We start from the raw sequence: 20,223 nt of genomic DNA, 5'->3' as shown, positions 1-20,223 counted from the left end.
ACAGAGACTGGCACATCCAAAAGAACAGAAGCAACTGATGTTGGCGCGGATGTGCAAAGGAGAAAATTTTTAACAGAAGTAGAAAGTGGTATACTGACAACGAAAGGCTGAAAACTTTCTCTGATGAAATCAGTCACCAGTTCAGAAAGGAGAGAGCTCCCTCTAGAGTGCTAGTTACTTGAGCTGAGACCACACAAGTTGAGCTAGAAGTAACAGAACAAGGAGATAAAGGTAAAACATACACTGGAGCCCTGATAAATGACTAAAATAAAACAAACAAACATAAACCAAATATTGTTACTTTGTATATGAAAAAAAGAATGAGATCCAAGTTTTAGAGGCTGTGCTCAGGGCTTACCACTAGCTCTGGGCTCAGTGATCAGTCCTGATGAGTTTGGGGGATGATATGGATTGTTGGGGATCAAATCCAGGCTAGCTACATGCAAAGCAAGTACCCTACAGGTACCCTACTATCATTCTGGCCCCTATAATTTTGGTTTTAAAACAAATTTGACAATTACAACTTCTTTTTTGAAGAAGAAGCCACCAAACTGTCAAATCATCCCAGGTAGATCATTCTCTGGACTAAAAACTCTGTCACCTTCTCGGAATGGGGGTGGACAGACTTCCCTCCTTTCAGGACAGACCCAGCAACTGCCACACCAACCACATCCAGCATACAAATGACTCAGCTCCACAGCTCCTACAGCGTAAGGTAGCTTGACGCCTCCTCCAAATTTTACAGTATGAAGAATCCAATAGGAGCATAGAAAATTTTATGAGAAATTGTGCAGAAACCCACTAAGTTCAATGAGCAAAAACAACACAGAAGGCTCAATCAGCACTATCCCGTTTAATAAATTCTCAGACACCATTTAGTAACACCATTGTGAGATCCTCTCAAATTGACTTTTATTGATCTATTTTCTGACTACTCCACCTGCCTTTTTTTTTTTCTTTTTGGGTCACACCTGGCAATGCACAGGGGTCATTCCTGGCTCTGCACTCAGGAACCACGTCTGGCGGTGCTCAGGGGACAATATGGGATGCTGGGAATCAACCCGGGTCAGCCGTGTGCAAGGCAAATGCCCTATCCGTTGTGCTATTGCTCTAGCCCTCCACCTGCCATCTTTATTGTAACAAGCAAATCGAAGTAATTTCATTTGTGCCTGATAAGGGGGCAAGAAGCTGGGGATATTGGTGGAGGAAGCAAAAAATATAATACACAGGGGATATGGAGAGATAGCACAGGGGCCAGAAGTGCAAGCTTTGCATGCATGTTTGATCCCCAGTAAAACATAGCTTGATCAGAGCTTAAGCATGACTTTAGCATAGCTGGGTGTGGCCCTGATGGTCCCGGCACCATAGAGCGTGAGCAGCTCTGCATCCTTGAACCCTAGCACTGAAATATTTGGCTCAGCTGGCCAAGTATCACTGGAAGAGACCTATGAACCTCCAGAGTACTACTTTGGAGGCAACAAATTTTAAAAACAGAAAAAAAAAATATATATGTATATATATATACATATTGCACATTTGTTAGAAAACATCTGCAAATCATTTACCTGCTACAGAATGAAATATTCTATATAAAGATGTAACCCAATTTTAAAATGGGCAAAGAATCAGAATAGACATTCTCCAATGACTACAAAGACCAATAAACACACAAGAACATGCTAAATACCATTAATCATTAGGGAAGTCATAATCAAAATCACAACAAGACACTACTTTATACACACTAGGCTGACCTGTGTTTGATTTCTCCGCCCCTCTCGCAGAGCCCTGCAAGCTACCCGTGGCGTATTGGATATGCCAAAAACAGTAACAATAAGTATCACAATGAGAGACATAACTGGTGCCCACTCAAACAAATCGATGAGCAACGGGATGACAGTGACAGTGACAGGATGGCTAAAATCCAAAGACTTGGTGATGAGGTGAAGATATTCTCAAATGATTAAATACTCATACGACCTAGCAATTCCAATAGTATATCTATATTCTAGAGAAATGAAAACATGTCCACATCAAAACTGTATAATCATATAGAAAGGTTATGATTATTTGTAATAAAAGCAGAAACAACTCAAATGGTCACTGATAAACAAATGGATGAAGCAAAGAGCCACATGGTGGAATATTATTTGGCCATAAAAAAGGGAAAATACTGATAATTATGGAATGGTTAAAATTTTACCAACATGTTAGATAAAGAAGCTAGATACATGGGGCTGGAGAGATAGCACAGCAGGTAGGGCGTTTGCCTTGCACGCGGCCGACCCGGGTTCAAATCCCAGCATCCCATATGGTCCCCTGAGCATGGCCAGGGGTAATTCCTGAGTGCAGAGCCAGGAGTAACCCCTGTGCATCGCCAGGTGTGACCCAAAAAGCAAAAAAAAAAAAAAAGAAGCTAGATACAAAAGATGACAAATGTTGTGATTCCCATCATATAAAAATCCAGAACAGAATAGTCTTTAGATAGGAATAGATTAGTAATCACTTAAGGCTGAGAGATGGGCCTTAAGAGACATCTAGAGGATTAAGGGGTTCATTTTGAGGTAATAAAAATGTTCTAAATTTTTTGCACACAAATTTGAAATTATAATAAAAAACATTCAGTTGTACATTTAAATGGATAAATTATTTGGTATGTAAACTGCATTCCAAAAAAACTTGTTTTTAAGAAAAATTTATAGATGTTTCAGGAAATAGATTTGTTTATAATATTAAATATTCTTTAATCATGTGGAAAAATAAGTTACCTCTACAGCATCTGGGAGAATGAAGTCTTCTGCTTGCTGTAATGACACATGCAAGCTATGTTTACCCTGAAGACTGTCATTATCTTTCTGTAACCTCACCAGCTCTTCAGAAACCTGTTCTCGTGACTGCATCAGCACTGCCTGAAATAGAAACAGATTCTAATCACAGCCCCAAAAGGGCAAATTGTATTTGATAGCTGCATCAGAATAAAACAAGTCCAAATTAAATGACGATTAGAAAAAATGGTACAATACAAAACTCTGTAAGCAATTTCAGATTTATTTTGTCTTTACATATATGTAAGGTGACAGACAATGAATACATATCTGACCAACAGCTTAGAAGAAATGACTCCTTCATGCACATCTATCCCTGAACTATGGAAAGTTCTCTAGCTCAGCAGAAGTAGCTGATACAATCAAGATCTATAATCAAATAAAGCATGTATTTCAAAATAACTCCTTATTCCTTGTGACATATATCTAATAGAAAGTAGAGAGAAACAGCATGAATCATCTTCATCTTTTATTACGTATCTAAATATTGAACTCAGGATCACTGTAAATGGTCCAGGATCCCTAAATAGTGACTAAGGTTCATTTTGGGATGGGGGTGGGGTACTACATGTGGTGGTACTCAGCAGCTATTCCTGACTCTGCTCAGGCATTGCTCTCAGCAGTGCTCAGGAGATCATGTGTGCCAGCAATGTGCTTCAACCCTTTGAGCTTTCTTTCCGATCTTTCATCTTTCAACCTGAGCTGAATGCAAATCAAGATACTGATCCAGAGCTGGAGAGAGAGTACAGGAATTAAGGTATATGCAGCTGACCAAGGTCTGATTCTAAAAACTGCATATGGTCCCCCAAGTACAGCCAGAAGTGATTCCTGAATACAGGAGTAAACTCCGAACACACACTAGGATTTAGGTATGTCCTAAATCCTAACACTGCCACCACCCCCCACAAAACAAACAAAGGGTCTAATACCAAACCAAACCCACTGCATTGTGATCTAGGGCCTTATCTACCTGTCACCCTTAGAAGATCTGCATAAGATCCATATCTTTAGGGTCATTCCAGCAAGACTAATTCTGCTATAATTTTCAAAAGGCAAATTATAAGAAGGACGAGGGAGAAAGAAAGGAGCGAGGAAGGGACAAATTGAGCCAGATTGGTAAGAAACAAGGCCCAAACCTGGGGAACTGATATGTCAACCAACTGCCCTAAAACTCTCAAAAATAGCCTCCTGGAAATTTCTCTTCATCACAACAATTTCTGTATGTGTTCAATGAAATCCATGGGAAATGAATAAAGTTTCTTTAAATAATTTCAGGAAAAGAATGATAATTCCTCAAAATTTGTACCTATTAGAGTTTTGAGAGATTTCTACTTCTAGTTTGCATTTGGAACTGAAAAATCATGATCCACAATATATTAAGTTCCTCAAATAAGAAAAGTAAGTTTAAGAGGTTTTGGTCAAGAAGTAAGTCTTTTAAAATAGCATCTCTTGATACATTCTTGCCTATTACTAATGTTTTATAGGTCCCAAGGAACATAACTACAACCGCTTTGGTCAGGGAGCTAAAATCATATCAAAAGATGATAGGACAAAAAGGAACATATTTAAGAGAATAAACTTTATTTAAATATTAACTTACCATCTGTTCCTGAACATCCCTCTTTGCTTGAGAAAACCCCTGTTGTAATTCTTCAAGCAAAATCTCAGATGCTTGGGCTTTCAGGACAAGTGCAGATATCTTAAAAGAAAAAACAACACATTTTTCTTTGTAGAAAAAGAGCTTCAAAATGGTTATTCTAAAAGTAGTTTTTCTATCTCCTGACCCCTTAATGTCCATAACTGATGTTTTATTAATTCATTTTAATCCATTCACCACTTACTCAGTAGATATGTGTGCCTCTGCAATATACCAAAGCACTGGTCTTTCAAATAATGCAAGATGGTACCAAACTCAGACATGATCAAATGATATTCTGTTTGTTAGTCTCTAGACAAAGATATTAATCCATGTATCATCGTTATAAATATTACTCTGAAGATTTGGACTGGAGCAATAGCACAGCGGGTAGGGCGTTTGCCTTGCACATGGCCGACTCAATTTCCATTCCTCTGTCCCTCTCGGCGAGCCCAGCAAGCTACCAAGAGTATCCCGCCCACACGGCAGAGCCTGGCAAGCCACCCGTGGTGTATTTGATATGCCAAAAACAGTAACCAAGTCTCCAGTGGAGACGTTACTGGTGCCTGCTCAAGCAAATCCATGAACAATAAATAGGGAAACAGTGCTACATTGCAGTGCTACTCTTAAGCTTTTAAAAAGGTTCAGAGAGGCTGAAGAGAGTACAAGGCTAAGCTGCTTGCTTGTTTTGCGGCTGACCCTAGTACCCAGAACACATATGGTCCTCAGAGGCCCTCAAGAAGTGACCCCTGAATAAAGAGCCAGGAGTAAACTCTGAACACAGCTAGGTGTGACCCCCCAAAAAAAACAAAATGGGTGAACAGAGAGATATAACAGGGGTTGGGGAACATGTAAAGCATGTAGCAATCCTTTTCAATCCCATATATCACATGATTCCACAGGCATCGCTGGGGTGGCCCGTAGGCTCCAGCAATAAAGAGCTGAGCACCAATGCATCTGTGGGCCTGAGCACTGAACCACTCAGCCCAGTCAGCCAAAGACCACCTGACATAGTCCCAGGGCCCCTTGAGCACCCCATTGGGAGCTCCCTGCTGCCCTCTCAAAAGCTAAAAAAATATGGGACCAAAGAGATAGTACAGCAGGTTCAGCACTTGCCTTGAATGGTACCAAATGGTACCACATGGGTTCAATTCCTAGCATCCCACGTGGTCTCCTGAGCACTGTCAGGAGTAATTCCTGAGTGCAGAGTCAGGAATAACCCCTGAGCACAGCCGGTGTGGCCCCAAAAACAAACAAAAAAAGGGCTAGAAAATATAAATTGAAAGTGTCTATCCCATACCTCCAAGCAAAAAAAAGGATAGTTTAGGGACTGGAGAGATAGTACAAGGTCATAGGTACAACTGGTAACACATGTTATTTCAGTACTGCCAGAATCTCCAAGCACCTCCAGTGTGGTCTTAGTGCCCCTCCACCCCACCCCAGCACTGGTACGGTGACCCTAGTGATCCCCATCATTACAGGTCTAAGCACTGCCATACACTCAGGCTGTAAAATTGAACTGTTTGGTCCAGTTGGGTGAGTATTTCCAGGAATTATCCCTAGGGTCCCTGTACCCTGCTGAGAGTTCTCCTAAAATAAAACAGTTTAAAGATAAATATTCTCTGAATTAGCTGCAATCTTTCTTTATTTTTGTAAGATATAAAATAGTTTTAGAGATTATAGGGAAGGGGGGGAGGGAAAGAGGGTATCTAGGGTGAGTTCAATCATGAAAAAAAAAAAGAAGAATCACACATCTCATGTTCAGGTTGAGATGTTCAGAATGTAGAGTGCACTGCTGCAATCTTATAAATCTGTCTAACGGGCCAGGAGGAGTGGTCAATGGCTGGAAGCTTGCCGCAAGTATGTGAGGGGCAAAGAGCAGTTAGGAGAGAGAAGGGATCAGTATGACATAATGGTTAGAAATGATCACTCTGGACAAAAATTGAGTGTTGAAAGTAAGTAAAGGGATATACATGATAATCTTTCAGAATCTGTATTGCAAACCATAATGAGAAAGAGAGAGAGAGAGAGATGGGAGGGAAAGAGGGAGGGAGGAGAAAAGTACCTGCACTGAAGCAGGTGGGGGAAGGGGGAGAGAAGGGGGAAGAGGGAAAATGGGGATATTGTGGTGGGAAATGCATACTGGAGAAAGGACAGGTGTTGGAACATTATAAAACTGAAACCCAATCATGTACAACTTTGTAACTGTGTATCAAACTTTAATTCAATTAAAAAAATTAAATTGTCTAAAAGCAATAAAGATGACTAGCAACACTGAACTCTTAAACTCCTTTGAATTAATTTTTCATTCTCATACTTGGTTCTTAGTCATGGGGCCACACCTGATGGTTCTCAGAAATGAGTCCTGGGAGTACTCAGGGAGCCACACGGAAATTAACCTAGAGCCTCACACTTATGAAGTACACACTCTACCACTAAGACTCATTCCCAGTCCCAAAAGTTCTTAAATTTGTCTTAATATATTTGAAGAATGTTAATGTAGACACTAAAATGTTATTGTCAGGGTCAGGGAGATAGTACAGTGGGTAGAATGCTTGCCTTGTGTGTGTCCAACCTGGGTCAATCCCTGGCACCCCAAGCCAACAAGGACTGATCCCTGAGCGCAGAACAAGGAATATGCCCTGAGCACAGCTTGGTGTGGTGCAGAACACAGATAAAACTGAAAAGGTTGATGTCATGTGGCCAGAAATGTGGCTTACCTGGCTAAGTGTGCATGCTCTGCATGCAGGAGGCCTAGATTTGATTCCCCAGCACTGCAAGTCTCCCAAGTACCATCAGGGAGTGACCTCTAAACAGAGCTTAGAGCTACTCTTGAGCATCATGAAGCACAGTGGGTAGGGCCTTTGCCTTGCACGAGGCCAAACGTGGGTCTGATTTCCAGCATCCCATATGGTCCCCTGAGCACCGCCAGGAGTAATTCCTGAGTGCAAAGCCAGGAGTAAACCCTGTGCATCACCGGTGTGACCCAAAAAAGCAAAACAAAACAAAATATCAAAACAAAAGATTATGAGAATTTTGTTTCCAGTACGGGTAGATTAAATCATATAAATTAATTCTCCACTGAAAAATAGAAAAACAACAATAACAACAAAAATTTAGTGCAACATTTTGTACTAGCTCTTTTTTGAATGAACGTGCAGGGGCTGGAGTGATAGAACAGTGGGTAGGCGCTCGCCTTGCATGCAGCCAACCCAGCATCCCATATGGTCCCCAGAGTATACCCAGGAGGAATTAGGAATTCCTGAGTGCAGAGCCTGGAGTAACCCCTGTGCATCATCGCTGTGTGTGACCCAAAAAGCTAAAACAAACAAACAAAACATTACTCTGCTGCAAGGTTCCTGAAAAGAAAAAAAAAACTAAAATAAATAAGTAAATAAATAAATAAATAGCACTGTAGCACTGTCATCCCATTGTTCATCGATTTGCTCGAGTGGGCACCAGTAACATCTCCATTGTGAGACTCACTGTTTTTGGCATATCGAATACACCATGGGTAGCTTGCTAAGCTCTGCTGTGCAAGTGAGATACTCTCAGTAACTTGCCAGGCTCTCCGAGAGAGATGGAGGTATCAAACCTGGGTCGGTCACGTGCAAGGCAAATGCCCTACCCGCTGTGCTATTGCTCCAGTCCAAAATAAATAAATAAAAGAATGTGCAAATTCCAAAAGAAACAGATGACACTAAGAAGTAGAGCAAAATGTTTGAGACGCACAAAAAAAAAATTAAAGTAAGAGTTCAGGACCTACCTAGGGACCTTTGAAAAAAACACACTGCACTTCAGAGTCAATTCCCAAAGGGCCATGAGAAAGATTTTAAACAATACAAATTTACAATTTCAGATAACCTCAATTTCTAATACTGGAATTAAGGTGATCCAGGATTGTTAGTATTACTAATTGCGTGCCTCTTGTGAGAAAATGGATCTTTATTATTTCAACAATTTTTTACTTACAACATCTAACCTGAAAGTAAAAATGACTGAGGAAGAAATAAATTTTTTTAAAGGAGAAAGAGGAAAAAATTAATTAAAAAAATAAGCAGCTAGAAACATGGACCAAATGATAACACATATGTTTTGCATGTGCAAGGTCTTAAGATTTAACACCTCATGCCATATGATCCCCCAGACAAGATCTGATATGGCTCTGGTAGCCAAAGAGCACTGCTGGGAATGGCTGGCTCCTTCACATCAGCACAGTCCCCTAGACATCAATAAAAAAGTTAAAAACTGTAGTAGAAAAATACTGTAATTAACCCACAGATGCAAATTATTAGACATATGCTATAACTATTCTTGGCCCATTCAGGTATTTATGTGTTCATGTTTATATTTATTTGGTGTTTTGAAGCCATACCTAGTAGTGCTCAGGAGCCATTTTCCGGGCTTTGTGCTCAGGAGTGCTTTGGGGGACCACAGTGGTGATCAAACTAGGGTTGGCTGCATGCAAGGTAAACATCTTATACCTGATTATTTCTCTGACTTCTGTTCAGGTATTTAAACACATATTAAGAAGTGCAAACAATAAAAAATAGCACAAAGGAAATAAACTAAAAATGTCAAATAACTTAAAAATTCAATGGGAGTCCTGGGAAAGCTCAGTGGCAGTGGATGGATGGGTTCAATCCCTGGCACTGTACCATAAGATTAAATACAATCCGAAGTTTCTGTTGTTTGGAATCTCTAGCATCACAGTAAATGTATCACAATTAAAAGTGTGCAATCACCATCGAAGACTGAATCACATGTGTGACCCTGGGTCATTACAACAACAAAAAAGGATGGAAAGTGAGAGAACAAAAATCACAATACCCCTGAATTTTTTCAGTGGATATAGGTTTAACCAATTATATCTACTTGAAGGAAAAAATTCAAGAGACATCTGTTGAAAATTAAAATAAAGAGGATGGAAAATGCAAAAGAGGGGGTAAAAAGCCATGTAGATACAATCAATACTAAGGTTCATTGCATTTGAAGAAAAAATGGATAACGGAAATAGAGCTAAAAATATAATTATACAAACTCTATAATCTTACTCTTACATATGTTCAAAATCAAAATATAGGTAAAATAATACTATAAAAATGGGCCAGGGAGATAGCCACTGGGCCTGGGCACTTTTTTTGCTTTTTGGGTCACACCCGGCGATGCACAGGGGTTACTCCTGGCTCATGCACTCAGGAATTACTCCTGGCGGTGCTTGGGGGACCATATGGGATGCTGGGAATCGAACCTGGGTCGGCCGCGTGCAAGGCAAACGCCCTACCCGCTGTGCTATCACTCCAGCCCCCGGGCACTCTTTAGCTTTATATTATAGAGTCCTAAGCATGATCTCCTACACCACCTGGTTCCTCCAGCACATCCAGGTGTTGCCCTCACCAAACATCAAGTAAACAAAAGTTGGAAAATCAACCCAAGAATCTTTCAACTGTTGACCAAAGAGATAGTAAAGGGGTTAAGGAACTTGTCTTGTATGTAGCTGACCCAGTAGAATGCCTGTTACCAGATATGGTCCCTAAAAGTACTACCAAGACTGACCCCTTAGAACAGTGCCAGGAGTCGTCCCTGAGCCCACTAAGTGTGGCCCAAAAACATCTCTCAAAAAAATAAAAATCCATTAGTTGTAGAATGGATTAATAAATGATGAGTCTCATATTATTCATACAGTGATTAAATAGCTCACTACAAAATACTGGATATGATTTTATTTATATGATGTTCAATAACAAGTAATACTAAAACAGTGCTAAAAGTCAGAACAGTATTTCCCTCTATGTATAAGCAGATTGGCCATTAGGCGAAAACAGCAGAAACATTCAATGTCATGATCCAGGTCATGAATACATTGATAATTTTTTTTAAATCAATGAATACATTGATAACATTTTTTTACATTAGAATCCATTTAATTGTAAACTTGAGACGTGTGCACTTTACTGTATGTACATCTCAACAAAAACAAGTCTTTATTTTAAAGTAATGTATCTAAGATATCAATTTGGAGAAGTCAAGAGATCCTGTGAATCCCATTTAAGGGGGTTGGGGGAACCACTGAGGAATATATAGCAGAGTGAAACTGCTAAAACAAAATCCAAGTTACCTAAATGATTTAAAGGGGTGGGGGGGGTGGGGGCGGGGGAGGAGACAGAGAGATAGTACAGTGGGTAAGGCACTTACTTGCCTTGTGTGTGCTCAACCAGGTTTAATCCCCACCACCTCATACGGTCCCCAGAACACTGAGACAGGAATAAGCTCTGAGCATCATCAGGTGTGGCCCAATTTAAAGTAAAATAAAATAGAATAAAATAAAAAACTTAAAAAGAAAACAGAGGAAATAGTAAGTCAAAAAGAACATATCCAAAATAGCCAGGAGGGGCTAGAGAGATAGTACTAAAGGTAAGACACTTGCCACTTTGGCCATGAATCTCACTTGCTCCCTGGCACTGTCAGGAGTAAGCCCTGAGCACTGCAGGGTGTGGCCAAACAAAATAAAAATAAAGAAATAGCCAGGGCTGGACCACAGAGATGGCTCAACAGGTTGAGTGCTTTGTATGCAAGAGGACCACAATACCCAGCACAGAGCTAGTGTAGCCCCTGAGAATAAATTAGGCATAACTAAAAACCATCATCAAAATAAAATACCAGGAAAACCTTTAAAGGAGCAACAACAGATGTGGCCCCAAGCAATGACCCCCCACACACACATACACACCACCAAAACAAACTAATAGTAAACGTCTCATAAGAAAGACAGAAGATGCAATAAGTGGATCAACATGGAAAGTATCATGCTAAGTGAAATGAGTCAGAAAGAGAGACACACATAGAAGAATTACACTCATCTGCGGAATATAAAACAAAGAATGGGAGACTAACACCCAAGAATAGTAGAAATAAGTACCAGGTTTGCTCCATGGCTTGGAAGCCGGCCCTCACATGCTGGGGGAAAAGGCAATTCAGATAGAGAAGAGAACACCAAGTAAAGTGTGGTGGGAAGACCTGCTCGGGATGGGAGAGGCGTGCTGAAAGCAGACTATAGATTGAACATGATGGCCACCCAATACCTCCATTGCAAACCACAACACCCAAAAGGAGAGAGAGAACAAAAGGGAATGCCCTGCCAAAGAGGCAGGGTGGGGTGGGGGGATGAGATGAGGGGGTGCGAGGGATGCTGGGATCATCAGTGGAGAACGGGCACTGGTGGAGGGATGGTTACTCAAGCAGTGCATGACTGAAATACAAGCACAAAAATATGTAAATCTGTATCTGTACCCTCATGGTGATTTATTAATAAAAATAAAAAAGACAGAAGATGCATGGAATACAAAATGCTGAACAACACAAGCCCTCAAAATTCTATAGATGGCAGAAGTTCCCTTTAATATAGGTTGAAAGAAAAAGATTATGTCTGATGACAAAAAGGAAAGCTGAGATTTCTGGTATCATAAATTATATGCTAAGTTCACTATAGTCTTTCCCCCATCCCCACTCCCACCCACTAACAGTTTTCTACTGGCAGGTGTGGGTGACAGGGCCATACCAGGCAGTGTCAGGGATCACTCCTCCTAGTACTCAGGGGACCATATCTGGTACCCAGGGTTAGTCACTTGCTAACTTGTTAGTCCTACAACCTGTACTAGCTCTATGGTTCTCCCACTAACTGCCCTTTTCTATCATGAAATACCTAAAAACTATGGACAGGGCCAGAGAGATGGTACAAGGTGTAAGGCATTTACCTTACATATAGCCAACCCTGGATCTATCCCTGGCACCATGTATGGCCAACCATACCACTATTATTTAGACTCCTTACCACTACTTTTCTTTAACCATCATTAGGAAATATTTATTGTTTTCTGTATTAAAATGTCAAAACTATTTTAAGAATTTAGATAAATATTTGTCAGATGACCGTGACAGAGTTGGGGCCAGGGGGAGGGTAGCGGGGGGTTGGCAAATGCTTATGTAGCAACAAAAAGGTGGACAGTCCCTGTAGTCTTCTAACCATCTCATACAGACCTTAGTCAGTCTGTCAGTGTTCAGGTAATACACAGATTCAGGGTGAACACTAAGAGGTGTCAGAGGTAGACAGCTCAGCGAGAGAATCAGTTAAGATCATGAAAATGCCAGACTCCAGGTTCAGGACTATACAATGGTACCCAGCTGTAAAGCTACAAAAGTTGCAGGAGCACAGGAAATAAAACTGTCTTTCTTAACACAGGGCCAATAACAGAGTTCCTGTGAAACAAAGAGTAAAGGAGCAAGCCAGAAAGAAAAGAGGTAGGAAAAGTCCTGAATTCTAAGCATGAACAAGTCTCACACTTAACAATGAGCTGTATATATAAGTAATAATCCAAAGTTGCATAGAAAAAGCTTACTTTATTTACTATCTTTAAAAAGCTTATTTTATTTCCCAAGCAATACTCAGAGGATCTAGGGTTACCGCTTAGTCAACTGAGTCAGGAAGTTCAATGCAAGGGCCAGGAAATGGATTGTTGCTTAGGCTCAGCAGTGTTATCCTCTGCTAGGAACAGTCATGCAAGACACAAGCCCCTACCTCTAAGCTATCTTTCTGGCTTACTTATTTTTAAACTGAACAGTTACAGAAGGTAAGACAATTTGTCAACTGAATCTCACCAGATTAAGAGAACCAAGAGCCACACAATAAAATATTCAATTTTGAGATACAATCTAAAAGTACCGAACAGTGAAAGATAAAAAATAAACACTTCTCAAAAGCAAAGAAAACAAATACATGCCAAACCCATGATGGAATTATCAAAGATATCAATGAATGTATTCTGATGATGCTGCTTGAGGTAAAGGTACTTTCTTTTTCTTTCTTCTTCTTATTTATCTATCTATTTATCTATTTATTTATTTAATTTATTTGCTTCTTGGGTCATACCTGGAGATGCTTGGGAGACAACACGGGATGTTGGGGATCAAACCTAGGTTGGCTGCGTAGAAGGCAAGCACCCTACCTGCTGCATTATCGCTCCAACCCCAAGATAAAAACTTTTAAAATGAAGAATAGCATAGCTCTCAGCAAAGAAACAAAAATTATAGGAAAGAATCAAAATTTTAAAATCTATACTAAAATATAAAGTATAAAATTTGGCACAATGGGGCTGGAGCGATGGCACAGCGGGTAGGGCGTTTGCCTTGCACGGGGCTGACCCGGGTTCCAATCCCAGCCTCCCATATGGTCCCTTAAGCACTGCCAGGAATAATTCCCAAGTGCATGAGTCAGGAGTAACCCCTGTGCATCACTGAGTGTGACCCAAAAAGAAAAAAAAAAAAACAACCAAAAAACAACCTATAAAAAAAACTCTAATCTTAATAAGCCTCAAGGTATTGGGCTTGCCTGGCTCCACAATAAGATAGTGACTGTGCTGGGGATAGTGCCCAAGGCAAACTAGCTGTGATCAACATTGTCACAAGCCAGCCTCCTTCCTATTGCCAAGGGGCTCTTCCACTACACAGTAGTGCCTCCATTGAGAAGGACCTCTTTCTGGAATATGATTATACACCCAGAGGGCCTGGACAAGTACAATTTCGAGTCTACCCAAGAAAGCAGCTATTCCAGCAATTCACTAAGAACTTACTGCACCAAAAATCTTTGCCAGCCCCCATTAACAAGTTGCTCCCGGCAAAACAAAAATTTTTTATTTTGTGTGCTTGGGTACCTGGGGACCATGTACTAAGCCCAGTGAGTTATCTCTCTACCCTGAAAAATGAATTCTTGGGCTGGAGCTATATAGTACAGTGGGTAGGGAGTTTGACTTGCACACTGCCAATCCCTGACATCTAATATGAATGATACCCCAAGTACCACCATCGATGATCCGTGATGACAGAGCCAGAAATAAGCCCCGAGCACTGTTAGGTGTGAACCCAGAACAAAAACCAAAAATCTTAAAAAATAAAACAATGAAAATATGACATTTTTTACTCCGTCAGGTTTTTAACTGAGTAGATGACATTTGCTACACACTTCACCAAAAGACTCTTTCTCTCATCTTAACAAATCAGAAACACACAAAACAAACGAAAAAAAATTAGCATCCTTCTCTCTGCTATCCTAGTAGTCAATAATATGAAAAATGGCAAATAATCTCAAAGCTCAACACAAAAAATGCAAACTAAGTCACAATGAAATGCCATTACATTTCACTACACCCCCAAAATGACACCCACCCAATAAAATGAGTAACAATAAAAGTTTGTCAAGTTTGTGGACCCACAGGAATTCTCATACATTGTTGGTGGGAGTATAAAGTCATACAAATACTTTGGAAAACTATTTGGCCATACAATTTACTAAAAATTAATATATTTTAAGATTTTGACCCAGGCATTCCACTACTATACCCACATATGCAAACAGCTGTATTTAGTATCTCAAAGAATTATTATTCCCATCAACAAACTGTAAACAACTCAAATGCTCAACATTAAGATGGCTAATGTTGTACAAACTAGATCCCAATGGAAACTAAAACCTACTACTATAAACAATACAAAGAGAAAGGTCACAATGTTGAATGGAGGAAGACAAATATAAACACATAAACAGATGCTATCCAAATAAAAACATATGCTGCACAATTAGTTTCTTAAAATGAGAGTTAAGTAACCTAATGTAGTTATATGTTATGATACTCACTTCTGGGGAAGAGGCAGGAAGCGGAAAAGGAAGGTTAGGCCTCTATGGTATCAGCTAATGTTCTATTATTCTCCCTCAATTGGTGGTAGCAAAGGTGATAGTATGCTGAAATTTTAAAATTTATATTTTTCCCTACAGATGCTACACTTTACAACAGAAGATCATCTTTCTTGTCAGCAAGCTTCTTGTGCAGTAGAAAATAAAGAACTTAAGGAAAAAGAATCAGCCTCCTAATATTCATTAACCAATTATTAATATTTTGGGGGGCTGCACCTGGCAGTGCTCGGAGCTTACTTCTGGGTCTGTACTCAGAAATCACTCCTGACGGGCTCTGGGGACTCTAAGGGGTGCTAGGGATTGAACTCAGGCCAGCCATGTGTAAGGCATATGCTCTTTCTGCTGTACTATCATTCCGGTCCCAAACCAATTATTTTTAAAGCTGTTTCTAAAATCCTATAAAGCAGTTACCACAGGAATATTAGAAGATACATATAAAGTTAGTAAGAACATGACATTTTTGGAGCAAGAAAGACATTATTGCATTTTTAGAATTTTTTTTTATTTAAACAACTCAGCCATCCCCCTTGGGTCACATACTTAAAACTTTCACTTACCTGGTGACTCGAATCTTCAGTGCTCTGCTTTATAAAGTCTTCCAGTTCCTGTTTATCCTTCATTGTCTTCTCTAACTGGTCGTTTGCCTGCCTTAGCATCACCTGTAGTTTTTTGACCTATGCAATTTAAATTATCAATTAGAAGGAGGTACCAAAATTTTTTCATAAAGTAAAGAATATTCCCTAACTGATAATTTTTAAATATAATTGGGGGAAGGGAGAATCTCAGCAGAACCTGGGGGTCTGGGTGTCATTCTCTGTGACACTTAGTCTAGCAATGCAGGCCTGACAGTGCGGGAAGCCTTACAATGTGGTGTTTCTTGGTCTTACAGTGCTGGGTCTCACCAGAACTATCCCAAAAATACTTAGGCAGCTAAGCAATGCCAGGAATCAGTTCAGGGCTTCCAAATGCAAAGCATGCACTTTAGCCCTTCCTATCTCCCTGATGCCCTCCCAAAATGGAGTATTTCTGCTTAGAAATACTGAATTTACTCATTCCGAAAAGACTGAGTGACCAACTGTACTCTTACAGTTAAATCATTTTTTACATAGACTATCTCATTTAAAAGGAAGTGCTTTTTTGCTCTAGATCCTCTAAGGTATTGGATTCCCTAACTCTATGATCTTATCACAGCCTCTAATCTACAGTCCATACTAAAACAATTTGGTGGGGGTGGGGGGTGGGGGCTACACTAAGCAATGCTCAGGGGACCATATGGTTACCAGGGAGTAAACCTGGGTCAGTTCCGTGCAGTGCAAGCTCCCTATTCACCATACTATCTCTGGTGCCCAAAGTTTTTTTCCTGAAATAAAATTCAGGGGCCCAAGTGATAGTATAATGGGTAAGGCATCTGCATTGCATACAGCCAACCTGAATTAGATTTCTGCCCCCCCCCCCCCCCGCCCCAACCATATAGTCCCTTGAGCTGGCCAGGAGCGATCCCTGAGTGCAGACAAGAAGTAAGCAGCCCCCAAACTGTAAAATCACTGTCATCCCATTGCTCATCGATTTGTTCGAGCTGGCACCAGTAATGCCTCTCATTGTGAGACTTATTGTTACTGTTTTGGGCATATCAAATACGCCACGGGTAGCTTGCCAGGCTCTGCCGAGCGGGCGCGATACTCTGGGTAGCTTGCCGGGCTCTCCGAGAGGGGCGGAGGAATCAAACACAGGTTGGCTGTGTGAAAGGCAAACACTCTACCGCTGTGCTACCTCCAGCCAACTGTAAAATAACTAAAATAAAATTCAAATAAAATTTCTCTATTTAAAATCCCTAAATGGTTTTCAAAGACTTTAGGATAAAATTTAAAGCCCTTCAATCACCACCCTCCCCAGAGATCTTATCATGGCTTTGCCTTTGTAGCTTCCTCTCCCATTATTTATTCAACATCATTCTTCTCTTCTTTTTCTCTCTCATCACATAAACTATTCATATTTCCCACAACACAACATTTTCATTCACAATTCCATTTCTTTGTACATCTTCTACTTGAACAACTGTTCCCCATTTCTTTTCCTAACTAACTTTTATTCCAACTTTGAAATGAACAGCTTACGAGTGACCTTCCCTGGTGCATAGTAAAGTTAGATGCCACTGCCCCTCCTCTAGTTCTAGATGTACCTCAATAGGAATAAAATATACTCATGGTTGGCCACACTGAAAGCTCCTTATGGACAGTACCATACTGTCTCAGACTACCAAGGGCACAGCAAAATGCACAGCACAGATGAAGTATCAGTAAAATGTGTACTGAAATAAAAAGTAATCAATTTCCACACCACCCTATCAGAAGCCAACTATATTAGTTTCACAAATAATTTTAGAAATTTACCTTTGAACAATCTGTGGAAAAAAATACATATGGGTCAAGGAAATAAACAATTAAGAGTTCCAATACTGATTAATCAATTATTCAATTAGATTTTATTCAATTAGATTTAATAGTCAATCTGATCTTCCTAAATTTTTATATCTCAAAGTACTTATCTATATATTTATTTATGGCAAGATCACTTTTAGGTGCTGAACAAAAGGTTTAGGTTTGAGGTGAGATGTACCAGCACTACTGTAAGAGCTAAGTTGACCTATGTGATACTGAGTACGCATATAAAGGAAAGTTACAGAAAAATGGATCTAAAATATAACTGCCATTGCCTGGGCTGGATTATATCATTTTTAACAAGAATTTAAATTTTAACAAGAATTCATAAAGCACTTGGGAAGCCCCAGCCCCACTGCCCCACCAAATCAACTAATTCTGTACCACCAACAAAATATGCAACAGCTTATCAATTTGGCATATCCAAAAGAAACTCACCTGATCTCTTGTTTCAGCCTCCTGAATCTGAATTCCTTGTAACTGTTTCTCATAATTAGAACACATATCACAACGTCTACCAAGTTTATTTCCAGCATTATGTACCTGAAGGGCACCAAAATTACCTTCTATAAGGCAGAACAAAAGAATTCTACAACATACACAAAAGGAACATATGCCTGTCTGTATTACTTTGTATACAGTCCTGAGTTAATACTTTATTCAGAGACTTACAGCAGAGTTACAAAATAGAATGTTCTAGGTAACCAAGTGGTAGTATAGCGGTAGTACAGCGGGTAGTTTGTTTGCCTTGCATATAGCTGACCCAATTTCAGTCCCCGGTTCTCCCTAAGCCTCACCATTAGTGATTCCTGAACACAGAGTCAGAAGTAAGCCCTGAGCACTGCCACTCCAAAACAGACAAAAACAGAATATTCAAAAACTCATAAGCTTCAAAACAAGCATAACATAAAACAGGGACAGTTTCTTTTGTTTTGTTTTGTTTGTGTTTTTGGTAATTTTGGGGCAGTGCTCAGAGGCTATTTCTGGTTCTGTCTTCTGTCTTCATCATCATCATCCTGTTGATCGTCGAATATCTCGAGCGGTCTCAGTAACGTCTCCATTCGTCCTAGCCCTGAGATTTTAGAAGTCTCTCTTTACTCGTCCTTCCCAACAGTGCCACATTGGAGGCTCTTTCAGGGCCAGGGGAATAAGACCCAGCTCTGTATTCAAGGATAATTTCTGGTAGTTCTGGGGGACAATATGTAGTGTCAGGGACCAAACCAGGGTTGGCTGCATGCAAGGCTAGTGCATTACTCCCTTGTGTCATCCCTCCTGTTTAAATTTGTGGGCCTTACCAGGTGGTACTCAGGAGACTAAACAGTCCCCAGGTATCCTCTTCTCCAGTCCTTAGAGATACCTCCCCGGCACAGGAACACAGTTAAACACAAGCAAGCACAAGATACTACACCATGGCACTCAACATTTAAATACATGCTACCAATCAATTCACCACTTTATCAATTATAAAGTAGATATTAATTATTAAGTAGTCCTTTCACATTTGTTTTCTATAATATTAAGGACAATAGTTTCTTTCAGGTTACTATGTTGTTCCACTTACTGATCAATAGCTTCTTAAAAAGAAGTAGCCCTAGTAAAGCACTGGAAGTCAGAAAACCTAGATTCTAACCCAAACTTTGCTAGAACATTAAAACAAAACGAAACAAAAACAACCTTGAGCAACTTATTTGACAGGTCAGAGGGAATTTCCTCATTTGTAAAATTGAGATAGTCATGCCCTGATTGTTTTGTTATTACCATAAAGCTCAAAGAGCTGAGGTTCTTGGAAGAGGTTTGAAGGCTGTATAGCACTATGCAGACACATATTTAAGTTTTATCTCCTAATCTGACTTTTGAGTTTTCAGATACTATTTGAAGGAAAATTAACTCCATTAAAGGCTGCCTTAGGGGATGGTGGGGAGCTAGAGCAATAAACAGTACAGTGGGTACAGTGCTTGCCTTGCATGTGGCTGACCTGGGTTCATTCCCAGCATCCCATATAGTTTCTCAAGCACAAGAAGTATTCCTGAGTGCTGAGCCAGGAGAAACCCTGAGCTTCACTGTGTATGACCCCAAACCCAAAAATAATAAAAAAATTTAAAACAAAGGTTATTTTGTATTGTCCCTCCCCCTTTTCCATTCCCTCCTAAAACTTACTCCCATACCCTTCTTATAGTTTCAACTGCTGATGAGAATTGACATGTATTTATTTACTTACATATTTTGTTTTGGGGGCACACCTGGCAGTACTCAGGGGCTACTCTCAGCTCAGTGCTGAGGATTTCTCCCAGTGGTGCTGCAGGGATCACATGAAATAGGGGAAAGAACCTGGTACTCCTGTATGAGAAGCATGTGCTCCAGCCTGTTGAGTTATCTCTCTGGTCCTGCATTTTATTGTTTATTTATTGACTATTATTTTTTTGTTTGGGGTCACACCTGGCTGTGCCTGGGAGTTACTCTTAGCTAGGAATTGGAAGAGAGAGTGTTCCCCAGACACTCATAACAGTGTCTGGGGAACCATGCAGTGTTGGGGATCATACCAGGCCTCCTGCATGCAATCTAAAGCTCTCAACTATCTCT

At 40.2% G+C, this 20,223-nt stretch overlaps 1 protein-coding gene across 1 annotated transcript in view; it reads right to left on the bottom strand.

Annotated features, from left to right (window-relative positions):
• The window catches only part of RABEP1 (rabaptin, RAB GTPase binding effector protein 1), a 116,985-nt gene that overhangs the window by 12,695 nt on the left and 84,067 nt on the right, over nucleotides 1-20,223 (bottom strand). The window contains exons 10-13 of the mRNA XM_055133825.1: nucleotides 18,082-18,186; nucleotides 15,763-15,879; nucleotides 4,426-4,524; nucleotides 2,769-2,909 (exon numbers count right to left, since the gene is read on the bottom strand). Coding sequence (XP_054989800.1) covers nucleotides 2,769-2,909; nucleotides 4,426-4,524; nucleotides 15,763-15,879; nucleotides 18,082-18,186 — 462 coding nt within the window. The remainder of the gene's footprint in view (nucleotides 1-2,768; nucleotides 2,910-4,425; nucleotides 4,525-15,762; nucleotides 15,880-18,081; nucleotides 18,187-20,223) is intronic.

This window comes from Sorex araneus, chromosome 3 (genome assembly GCF_027595985.1).
Source record: "Sorex araneus isolate mSorAra2 chromosome 3, mSorAra2.pri, whole genome shotgun sequence".
Lineage (NCBI taxonomy): Eukaryota > Metazoa > Chordata > Mammalia > Eulipotyphla > Soricidae > Sorex > Sorex araneus.
Note: the sequence above shows the minus strand (reverse complement) of the source record. Positions and strands in the feature narration are given on the sequence as shown.